The 12,153-nt window shown below is 40.8% G+C and overlaps 1 protein-coding gene across 2 annotated transcripts in view; it reads left to right on the plus strand.

The window, feature by feature from the left end:
• The first annotated feature begins 366 nt into the window (after positions 1-366).
• The window catches only part of LOC119901599 (tissue factor-like), a 45,832-nt gene continuing 34,045 nt past the window's right edge, over positions 367-12,153 (plus strand). For both annotated transcript variants that reach the window (XM_038717174.1, XM_038717175.1), the window contains exons 1-2: positions 367-546; positions 3,325-3,439. In XM_038717174.1, the coding sequence (XP_038573102.1) occupies positions 480-546; positions 3,325-3,439 (182 nt within the window). In that variant the 5' untranslated portion in view covers positions 367-479. The remainder of the gene's footprint in view (positions 547-3,324; positions 3,440-12,153) is intronic.

Consider the following 12,153-nt stretch of genomic DNA (forward strand, 5'->3'; position numbering starts at 1 on the left):
CTTGGGACAAAGTCTATCAGCCATCAAGGCAACAGGGTATCAAGCTGTTTGCTGAGTACATGAGCTGCCTGTTGCTGAGAATCTCCTTCCTGCAAAGAAAGATCCAACTATTTGGTTCTTGTCAGGGTGGGTGTAGGTACTACTAACAAATGACCCATGTTTCTCTCTTAGTTTACACACTGCACAGTCAGGGACAATTTCCAAGTTTTCAAGGGGCGCTATGTGTCAGCCCAAGGACATTCATGTTTTTCATCTGTGTTTTGGTAAAAGGAGGAGTTAAAACTGAGCAAAGTGTTGTCCAATCCTACATCAGCAGGCAGTCATGTGGGAGGGATCAGCAGGCGGAACCCTGAACAGTCCCCTAGCTCCCACACTCTGAGCAGCTTCTACCCAGAGAAAATTGTATCTACTTTTCCTGTGTTCAGATAGTTTAAACAAGATCAACGACTGAAGCAGAAAGGATTTTGGGTTGTGTTACCATGGCATCTCTGAAAACTGTGCTTTATCTGGGAGTCTGTCTATCTGTTTGGATCATTACTACTGCAGGTAAGACCACTAGATAGATAGATAATTTATGTAACATGTCCCAACATTCCCATTAGATTGAGATTAGAAATATTAAAAAGGATTTATGATTGTTATTGATCCATAAAAACTGAACTTAAAGATAAATAATTGTGAAACACATAGACAAACATAGAAACAATAATAATCAATTATTACTATATGGCTTGACAATAAAAATAAAATACTGCTTGCAGGCATGGCATACAAATGAGAAAAGACTATATACAACATTCCAGCAGCGAGACAGTTTTGTGTGGTAGCCAGCCAGAGACCGCTGTTGTGAATTTTAGAGCATTATAGCCTAAATTGTTATCATTAATTACTAGAGCGATGGTGGTCTACGGTGGTCTACATTGTCATCATTTAAAGTGTTATTTTATAGTGTAAAGTTAAGATCATAGTGTTAAAACTCTATAGCTCTGAGTGTGTGTGTGCTCCTTTTTGTATCTAACTGCCCACAGGCAGTAGCACATGGTTGTGTGTGTAAGCAGGCACGTGTGCTCTGGGAACAGAATGAGCACAGCAAGACATCATCAAAAACACCAGCAAAATTTAATCAGTATTAATAAATAATCATTCTTAATTCATCATTTTTAATCATTCTGTTATCCTTAATTAGTATTAATCATTCTTAATCACTTTGTTTTCACCTAGATGTGTCTTGTCTTTACTTAAAAGTGCTGTACTGTAGTCATGAATGCAGTAACAAGCTCACTGTGGTTAAGATCCCTGAGTGGGAGCATTGACTGCAGACACTGAGACTATGCACGCCTTGTTCAACTGTTATCTACTGTAGATTTATGACTACATGATGAACTGCTGATGTGTTAGTCTGCTGATATTAAGACTACATGTTTAATTACCAACTAGGACTACATGCTTAATTACTGATTAAGGGGTTGATTGTCAACTTCCAACCTCTGATGCTTATAGCCTGTGTGAGCTTTGAGTGAACTTGCTTATAGCACCATGTGAGCATTGGGTGAACTTGCTGAAGGAGCATTTGCTAGCTTCGCATGGCAGAAAGGTTGAGCTTCTGAGGCAGAAAGTGGATGAACAAATGATGATAAGCAGAAAGTAGAAAACAGCCAGCATAACTATTACTGTAAGAAACCAAGCATTAATGAAAGGCACAGCACTACATATGTTATTCTTGTAGTAATTTTTTAAGAAATATAACTGTGTGTCCGATTATGCATGCATAACTTTTGAAAAAACAGTGAGATTTGAGTTGAAATGTAAATGAGGAATTTCTTATCCTGTAATGTAAAAATATAGAAAGTCAACAACACAGAATGATGAATGATAGCTGGAAAACGTTGTTAATTGGTAAAACAATACGTGTAAGTAGCATAAAAGCAGAGGATAAGAAATTCACCATAAAGAAAGGAGTGGGCACACCAGCCCAGAATGGATATATAAGGCGTCTGCAGACCATAGGATTGACTTCATCCTCCGGCCTGCTGGGATGTTGTACGGGTTTATTTGTCCTGTTTTGGAATAAACTCTTTTGCACCGACTCTTGACCATCTCCAGAGAAGTTTTTGACTGCAAACTTATTGACTATAGTGGAAAGCTAATGGCGTATTTTTTGACAAAGTTCATAAAGCTGGTGAAGGTGGGGATCAGGTCTAACTGGCCCAGCCTGGTCGCACATCTGACCCAATCCGCTCCTCACTTTTGTCACAGAAACTGTTTTTTTGCACACTTAACACAGACACAGGCAGAGGTGGGCCTGGCTCAGGCGAGTCATCTGCGCTATAAAGCTTTGCTTTTATTCATCCAGCTTTTGAAATACTTGCCTGTGAGATTTCTGCCTCCACACCAATACAGTGGAGGTAATTGGAATTTACACAGACCTCACTGTGCACAGTCTCAGTGTGTATTCATTCATCTCCATTGTGTTGGTCATTGTGTGATGGTCAGACCTTAGTCTCTGTTGCCATGGCCACCACTGGTCACTCCTTGGCACATCCCCCATTGTTGCATATAAGTAGTAGCCTATTTACTGTTGCAGGGAAAGAATCAGACGGATACACAATGTAGATAAGGATACATATATACTATCTATACTAGAAATGTATGCATGTACTGTATATTGGTAAATGTTCATGTAGTAATTATGTTTACAAAGGGAGGATATTCATGCGATTGATGCAACAATAACTTTGCACAGTTGTAACATTCTCCAGTTGTTCTGTGGAGGGGAAGTATTTAAAACATGCAGGTGTGGGGCGCCGGTTAGGTCACGTCTCTCTCCCACATTTCCTGTCTCTCTTCAGCTGTTCTATCAAATAAAGACAAAAAATATTTTAAAAAAACATGCAGGTGGAATCAGTAAATGTTCCATGACGCTATTTACCTAATCATGACAGATGGAATGTTGGTCCTACTAATGTAGCAAACAAAATGTCTCACAACATTCTTTAGATGTTGTTTTTAACTCAATGTGAACCTAATGGAATGTTACAAGAATATTGCTGGACGTACAGTATCTCAAACTCTATAAAAATCATTACTATTTACTATTAAGGAACCTCTTACCTTTGGCTCATATTCAGCTTTGCTCACTTTTGTTTATGAGAAAGAAAGGATGAGATGTGATTGTCAAAGTTTTTCTCCAGCTGATTTATCAAAACTGATGTATGTTTTGTTTATACATTACGATCACTCATTGAAAAAACTGAAACAGGAATGGAGAATATTCAGACATCAAGGATGAGTGGAATATAATGCTGTGTTATATTGTATTCATAGATAAGAACTTTGTGCCGGCTGCAGAGGAAGTACACTGGATATCTCTGGACTTTAAAACCACCCTATTCTGGACTACTAAGGCATCAAAATACACATACACTGTCAAGTACTTTAGGTGAGTAGTGAGTGGGTGTGCATACTCATTCCCCTTTGTCCCCCCAGTCCTATGCTCCTGCACACAAACACACACACACACACACAAGTACAGAAAGAATAGAAGTGCATTAGAAGAAACCCTATTTTTGACAGTGCTGCTGCCAGTCATTTAAATGTTTCCATCCGTGCAGTAATGTCACAGCAAATATCGTGGGACAAATTAAATTTTTAGCTTCTATAATCCATGTTTAGACGCTCAGACGGCGCTCAGGATAGATCAGGACGACGGTTGCTTTACTGCAATGATCTGTATGATCCTGGACTGTGTGTGAGAGCTTTTGGATGTGTAGAAGAACACAGAACATGAATTAACATTAGAGTCTGGCCAGAGGTGGAAAGAGTACAAAAATATTCTACTCAAGTAAAAGTACTTTGATGTACTTTTACTTAAGTACAAGTAAAGTTACTGTTATACAAATCTACCTAAGTAAAAGTAAAAAGTAGCCCAAAGACTTTGGCGGGCCGCACTGGACTGGGAAAATGGGAAACACTGAACTGTATGAAGTCATATCCCTATTTACATTCAAACAGGTGGTCATTTTAATGGGATATCATAAGCATTAGTAGAATAAATAACTAGTTACCAGCAGGTTGCTAATGCCAACCAATATTGTCATGCAGTGATGTCTTTTTGGCTATTAGGAGCAAAGCATCTTGAATTTTAAGCCCCTTCACAGTCCATTGTGGAGACTGATGCACATGAGTGTCCACATTTGATCTTGGATGATTTTCACTGCACTAGCTTTCTCATGATGCATCAGGGGTCCTCAGCTACATTAGTTCTAAGCAGACACTGTGGGGGCCGGACTTTCAATTGCCATATTACTGTTTAATATTTTCAACTTTCGCAAAATGAATGTTTTTATTAGCTTATATCAGTGTGAACAGACTCCTTAAAAACATGGTAGGCCTAAATCCATAATGATAAATCTACATAGGCTATACTAAACAGGCCTACTTAACTAGAAAATGCGCAGCCAAGGAGTTCACTGAGGAATGATGGCTAAAATCTGTAATTGTAAATGTAAGTCTGATTTAATCAACCGGTTTTGGCGCTATTATGCAGCTGCCCGTTATTGTGCATGAGACACCTATAGTGACTGGTGGTAACAGCAGATGCCTTTTGATACCACAGGGCACAGACGTCTGGGCCAGCTAAACAAACTACTGTCAGGCAGTTATAGGTATTTTCCATAATTATGTGAGCAGTCATGATCTGACTTTATGCTGCACACAGCTGCAAACAGCGAAAGTGAAAGGAGTTGGTTACCTGGCTGAGAAGGTGTAGGTGTGCAGCCTGTCTGCATGCAGCTCGTTATCTAACAGCTCTCTGTGTCTGCTGCTGACTGTTGTATTACTCACTGCAATATTTCAAACTGGTCCGCTGTCAGTAAACTGCTGAAAATGACGGTTGTCTTGTTGCGTAGCCACATTGCAGGAAATGTTCAATTTGCATTAGCAGAAAGTTAATACAGCATTTTTTCACAGCTTACACTGCATGATAAAGCTGTTGTTCTGTTGCACTTGAAGCCAAAGTTGCAAGTTTTTCCTTGCACATTTTTTTACTCAGTAACGGATATGATTGAAAATGTAGCAAAGTACAATACTTTAAACATAACATACTTAAGTAAAAGAAAAATTACAGATTTAAAAAACTTCTTCAAAAAGTACAAGTACACAAAAAGCAACTCAATTCAAGTAACGTGAGTAATTGTAATTCGTTACTTTCCACCTCTGATCCTGTTGGTGTGGCAGGAGATTTTTAATTATTAATTTATGTTGCTGCGGCTCGTGCGTAAATGCGCACATCGTCTCTGGAGTGCTGCTTCCCCTGGTATAACAGTCTGAGCCTGTCAATGATAAAAAGAAGCACTTTTGTGGACGTCATTTTAACAGGGGCAATCGCCCAGCTGCCGGCTGAAGCATCTACTGCACTGATTCAAAACCTTTTGTACCTACAAGTAATTTACACACCAACATATGTGAATTAGGGCCAATGTTTAAAAATACTGAAATGACCCTTTAAGAACTTGATAAGTGTCTCACTGTCAGACAAATCTTTGATTCTTGATGACTTTGTTACTTCTCACAATTTGGCCATCTAATGTCTTAGTGAGACATAGCCCAATCAAAGGACTGCTGGCCTCTGGTGGAGCTTTGCCCACCTAACCATAAGACCCTGAATCCCCCAAGGGCCATAGGCCATGATGGAGTGATAGGAACTCCAAGAGTGGAGGAGGTGTGTCCACCAATCCGAACTGACTGGGGTCTGTTTGTGAGGAAGTCCAATATCCAGTTGCAGAGTGTTTTTGTATTTGCATTTAAACCCAGATTGCTGAGCTTGCTTGGTGCATGTGTCTGACTTAGTTTCTAATCATTCGTGTATGACTTTTGACAGTTATACAGTCAATGCTGATTTCTAGTAACGGAGGATGCTAATTTCAGTCCCTCCCAAATCGATCATCTTGTTGATAGTGCTGCAGGCTCGCTGCGAATAACACTCAACTCTGTTGCCCCTCTAAAAAAGAAAATAATAAAACAAAGACGGTTAGCTCCATGGTATAATACTGAAACTTGCAAATTAAAGCAAATATCGCGGAAACTTGAGAGGAATTGGCGTTCCACCAAACTGGAAAATTCTCGTTTAATTTGGCAAGATAGTCTTAAAACTTATAGGAAGGCCCTCCGTAATGCCAGAGCAGCGTACTACTCGTCATTAATAGAGGAAAATAGGAACAACCTCAGGTTTCTTTTCAGCACTGTAGCCTGGCTGACAGAGAGTCACAGCTCTATTGAGCCATGTATTCCCATAGCTCTCAGTAGTTACGACTTCATGAGCTTCTTTAATGATAAAATTCTAACTATCAACTCAATCTTTACCAACTAACTTCTTCATCTAGACCATCAACCTGCCTCTTAGACCCCATCCCGACTAGGCTGCTCCAAGAAGTTTACCCTAAATCAGCACTTCTCTACTAGATATGATCAATCTATCTTTATCAACAGGCAATGTACCACAGTACTTTAAAGTAGCTGTAATTAAACCTCTTCTGAAAAAGCCCAACCTTGATCCAGATGTTTTAGCCAAATATAGACCTATATCTAACCTTCAATTTCTCTCTAAGATCCTTGAGAAAGCAGTTGCCAAACAGCTGTGTGACTTTCTACATAGAAATAGTTTATTTGAGGATTTTCAGTCAGGATTTAGAGTTCATCATAGCACAAAGACAGCACTGGTGAAAATTACTAATGACCTCCTAAGTGCATCAGACAAAGGACTTGTCTCTGTACTGGTTTTATTAGACCTTAGTGCTGCTTTTGATACCATTGACCATCAGATCGTATTACAAAGACTGGACTCCTATTTATAAGATCGATTTCAGTTTGCACATGTTAACAATGAGTCCTCCATGCACACCAAAGTTAGTTAGTTCCACAAGGATCTGTGCTCGGACCAATCCTCTTCACTTTATACAGTATATGCTTCCTATTATCAGGAAACATTCCATAAACTTTCACTGTTATGCAGATGATACTCAGTTATATCTATCGATCAAGCCAGATGAAACTCATCAGTTAGCTAAACTTCAAATGTGCCTTCAGGATGTTAAAACCTGGATGACCTGTAATTTTCTAATGTTAAACTCAGATAAACTGAAGTTATTGTTCTGGGGCCCAAGCACCTCCGTGACGCATTATCTAAAGATATAGATTCCCTTGATGGCATCGCCCTGGCCTCCAGCACCACTGTGACGAATCTTGGAGTTATCTTTAATCAGGACATGTCGTTTAAATCTCACATTAAGCAAATTTCAAGGAACGCCTTTTTTCACCTACGTAATATTGCAAAAATCTGGAACATCCTGTCTAAAAATGATGCAGAAAAACTAGTCCATGCATTTGTTATTTCTAGGCTGGATTACTGAAATTCCTTATTAACAGGCTGCTCAAAAAAGGAAAAGTTTAAGAGCAACAATTTAGTTACAGTAAACGGGCCTGACTCAGTTTAAAAACTGGTTTACAGCAGGTTCCTGTTCTGCAGCAACATAGAACAATAAACACAATTTCAACACATTTTCAAGTGAACAAGTGAAACATTAAGTACGGGAAAACAAGACTAAAAACAATATATGAACAATCAATGTGTACAAGTATGAGTGTTAAGAAGAAACAGTTTATATGACTTTTTGAAATATGTGATGGATGATAATGTCCGAATATGATGGGGAATGTCATTCCAAATTTTAGTGTAAATATAGAAAAAAGATTTCTGACCGTAGTTGTTTTTGTATGATGGAACTGGAATGAGTGCCTGTGAGACTGACGTAGTGAAGCGTAGTGGTCTCATATTGTATGTCGGAAGAAGACCTTTCAGTGCCGGTGAAGAGCTATTTTGAATCTGAAAGTAAAATGCAATAGTATGACTGTTTACGTAGTTCTGATAAGTCAGAGCATTTGTGCGTGTGAGCGCACTGCAATGATGAGACCGCTTTGGAAGATTACTGTGGATCTTAAGTGCTTGGTAATATAGTCGGTTCAGTGATGGCCAAGATGGCACCGCAGACGGCCGCCCCGGGGTTACGCTCCGTAGTGCTTTTGTTAATTAACGCTGTTTTCTGCCGTCCCTCTCTGGTAACTTTTACCAGAGAAGAGCTCTTAAACATTGGACTTTCAACTGCTCATACTATTCCACTGCTCTTTATTGATGCTGGAACTTTCCTGGAGTTACTAGTTGGAGGAGCGGCAGCTCTGTTTAGGATTCTTTGGAAACGGTGCAGGGGAAAACGTGCAGGCGCGCTGGTTAAGCTGAGACAGCGGGAATCCACCCTCCCTTCAATCCACCTGGCGAATGTCCGCTCTCTGGCCAACAAAATGGACAAACTGCTTCTCCTCAACAGAACTAACTCGGACTTCTGCAGATCTGCTGGCTCACCGAGCGCATCCCGGACAGCGCACTTCATCTACCGGGATTTAATCTCATCCGCGCGGATATCACAGTGTTGAAGAAATCATGCAGGCCTCACCTAGAGTCATTATTTATAAACTGTAAACCATTTTATTCACCGCGGGAGTTTTCCTCGTTTGTTCTGGTCGCTGTTTACATTCCATCTCAGGCCTGTGTTAGTGAGGCGCTACTACACCTGAAAATCTGTGCAGACCAGCTGGGCCCCATCTTCACCCAGATCTTCAACAAATCACTGGAGCTGTGTGAAGTTCCCTCCTGCTTCAAACGCTCCATAGTCATCCCGGTCCCAGAAAAAACCCTCCATCTCTGGACTAAATGACTACAGGCCCGTCGCCCTGACATCTGTAGTCATGAAATCCTTTGAAAGACTGGTGTTGGCCCACCCGAAGGACATTACAGGCCCCCTGCTGGACCCCCTGCAGTTTGCCTACAGGGGATCAGTGGATGATGCTGTCAACTTGTATCTGCATCACATCCTGCAACACCTCGACTCTCCAGGGACATATGCAAGGATCCTGTTCGTGGACTTCAGCTCGGCGTTCAACACCATCATCCCGGACATCCTCAGCACCAAACTCACCCAGCTCACTGTGCCAGCCTCCACCTGTCAGTGGATCACAGACTTCCTGACTGACAGGAGTCAGCAGGTGAGGCTGGGAAACATCACATCCAGCACCCGGACTATCAGCACTGGCGCCCCCCAGGGGTGTGTGCTCTCCCCACTGCTCTTCTCCCTCTACACCAACGACTGCACCTCAGGAGACCCATCTGTCAAACTCCTGAAGTTCACTGACGACACAACGGTCATCGGCCTCATCTGGGACGGTGATGAGTCGGCCTACAGACGGGAGGTTAAGGAGCTGGCTCTCTGGTGTGGTCAGAACAACCTGGAGCTTAACACGCTCAAAAATGTGGAGATGACCGTGGACTTCAGGAGGAGCCCCCCACTCTGCCCCCCATCACCATACTCAACAGCCCTGTGTCTGCTGTGGAATCCGTTTCTGGGTTCCACTATATCCCAGGACCTGAAGTGGGAGCCCAACACTGACACCATCATCAAGAAGGCCCAGCAGAGGACGTACTATCGGCGTCAGCTCAGGAAGCTCAACCTGCCTAAGTTCCAGCTCCTCCCCTCTGCTAGGCGCTACAGAGCACTGTACGCCAAAACCAACAGACACAGAAGCAGTTTCTTCCCACAAGCCATCACTCTGATGAACAGCTGATTTCTGACTCACAGTGTCAGGAACAATTCCTGTGCAATAACCCAGTAACTCTCTCTCTAATCAGCCACCTGTTTACTGGTTTCCACATATAATTTATTTATTCACAATTCTCTATTTCAGTGCTGTTCATACTGTCATATTGTATATACTGTATACCAATACACCTACATCAGGTCATAAGGTCATAGGTCTTATTTATTTTTTCCAGCATCCTTTGCACTATGTTCCATCACACTGTGTACATGTGTACATGTATGTGTACCAGTATATCATATCCACCTTCAACATGTACATAATGAGAATAATAGTTTACTCTTGCATCCTTTGCACTCTGTTCATAGTGTGTATGTTAGTGTTGTCTATACTGTAGTTTGTGTCTGATTTTATTTATTATTATTTTATTGTTGTGTTATGGTATTTTTGTACGAGTAAACACATCGTGAGCAATGTACAATCCTGAGTCGAATTCCTCGTATGTGTACACATACCTGGCAATAAAGCGGATTCTGATTCTGATTCTGATTCTGATGTCCTTAGTGGTAAGAGACCAGATTGGAAGACAGTAGGACATTGTTGAAAACACAATGGCATGTAGGTAAATTTCAGAAACCGAAAAGGAGAGATATGACCTAACCTTGTTATACACATTGAGTTTCTGATTCAGCTTTTTTGTTAATCTAGAAATGTGTTCCCGATATGTAAGGTGTGAATCAAGTAATACACCAAGGTAGTTGTAGGTCTTTGTGATGACAATTTCTTGGTTTGCAAAAGTAATAAAATTAGTAAAAGAAAGACTTTTTCTGGGTGAATGAAAATACATACATTCAGTTTCTTTACATTAATGGTCAGATGGTTCTTTTTCAGCCAATCATGTAGCAAGTGAAGATCAATTGATAGTTTATGGATATGGTGATGATGATTAGATAATTTATGACATTAAGGTTTCACTCAGGTGAGTCCTGAACCATCCCTTAGTTATGCTGCTATAGGCCTAGACTGCCGGGGGACTTCCTATGATGCACTGAGCTCCTCTATCCTCTTCTTTCTCTCCCTCTGTATGCAACCTCATCCCATTAATGCATATTACTAACTCGACTTCTACCCTTTCCAGTAGTCTTGTGCTTTCTCGTCCCTCTCCTCTCTCCTCCTATCACTTCCTGCAGGTGTTTATGGCTCTGGAGCTGTGGAGTCTGGATCTGTGGTTGCAAGTCACCTGCTGCCCCCGTGTTCCTGCTCGACACCCTCTGCTACAATAATTGTTACTAGTCCTATTGCTATTATTACTGTTATCATTAACATTACGATTATTGTCAGTAACACTACTATAAATACTGTACCATTTTCATTCAGTCTATAGCAACATCACCTTTACTGTATGTACCTGTGTGTATATTGTGTAGGCTGCTTCCCTCCTCCCTTCCATCCCTCTCTCTTTCCCTCCCTCGGTTTCACCCCCAACCGGTCGAGGCAGATGGCTGCCCGCCCTGAGCCATTGTTCTGCTCGAGGAAGTTTTTCCTTGCCTCTGTCACCTAGTGCTGCTCTTGGTGGGAACTGTTGGGTTTCTGTAAATATCATCACAGAGTATACCTGCTCTTTTATGAAAAGTGCTCTGAGATTACTGTTGTGATTTGGCGCTATATAAATAAAATTTAATTGAAATGAATTGAATTCTTAGAAACCACCAACACATGACATGAAAATTCCTAAGTTTTCCGATATTAATGACTCTGTTATCTGGTTTAATGAATGGTTCCTTAGTGGTTGACACCTGTTCTCGATGTTAAACCAGACTAGCCCCAGTTGTCAGTCCGTCCCCTTGGTTAAATTATTCCATTCAACGTCAGAGAAGAGATCATAAAAAGATGGAAGAAACAATCCTCCAAGTACAATACCTTCACATGAAGGAGCTACTAACCATGCCCAAGCAACTCTTAAAAGATCAGAGAGCAGCGTATTTCTCTGGCCTGATCAACAATAACAAGCAAAACCCTATTAACCAACTTCTGAATCCTGCCAATTCTGGATTTCCTGCCACCTTCTCTGACGATTGTGAAAGTTCTTCTTTGGCAGGATCAATGGTTTCTATCAATGGTTCCAGTTTTCTCTCTATTGTCAATCTCTCTCTTCTGGCTGCATACCACACTATTTCAGCCAGTGTCTTCCCCTTCCTCAAATAACTCTCCCTAGATACCACCATTTTAGTTTTCCAGACTTTTATTCTTAAAAGTTTTAATATTTAAAAAATGTTGTCTCCTACCAGCTTCTCCAACTGGTTGAGGGAGATAATGTCTTTGATAAATTTCAATCTGTCTTCTGTCAAAAACACAGCACTGAAACAACACTGCTCAAGTAACAAACAAAATTAAAGCGATTTCACACTGTGTTGCTTTGTCTCCACATTTTATCTGCATCTTTAAAAATAATAATATTTTTATATATAATATCATTTTTAAAAAAATGTAAATTTAGCTTATACAAAAGTG

Source organism: Micropterus salmoides, unplaced genomic scaffold (genome assembly GCF_014851395.1).
Source record: "Micropterus salmoides isolate LMB-PRFRI ecotype aquatic unplaced genomic scaffold, ASM1485139v1 Ms_hic_scaffold_14, whole genome shotgun sequence".
In the NCBI taxonomy this organism is placed as follows: domain Eukaryota; kingdom Metazoa; phylum Chordata; class Actinopteri; order Centrarchiformes; family Centrarchidae; genus Micropterus; species Micropterus salmoides.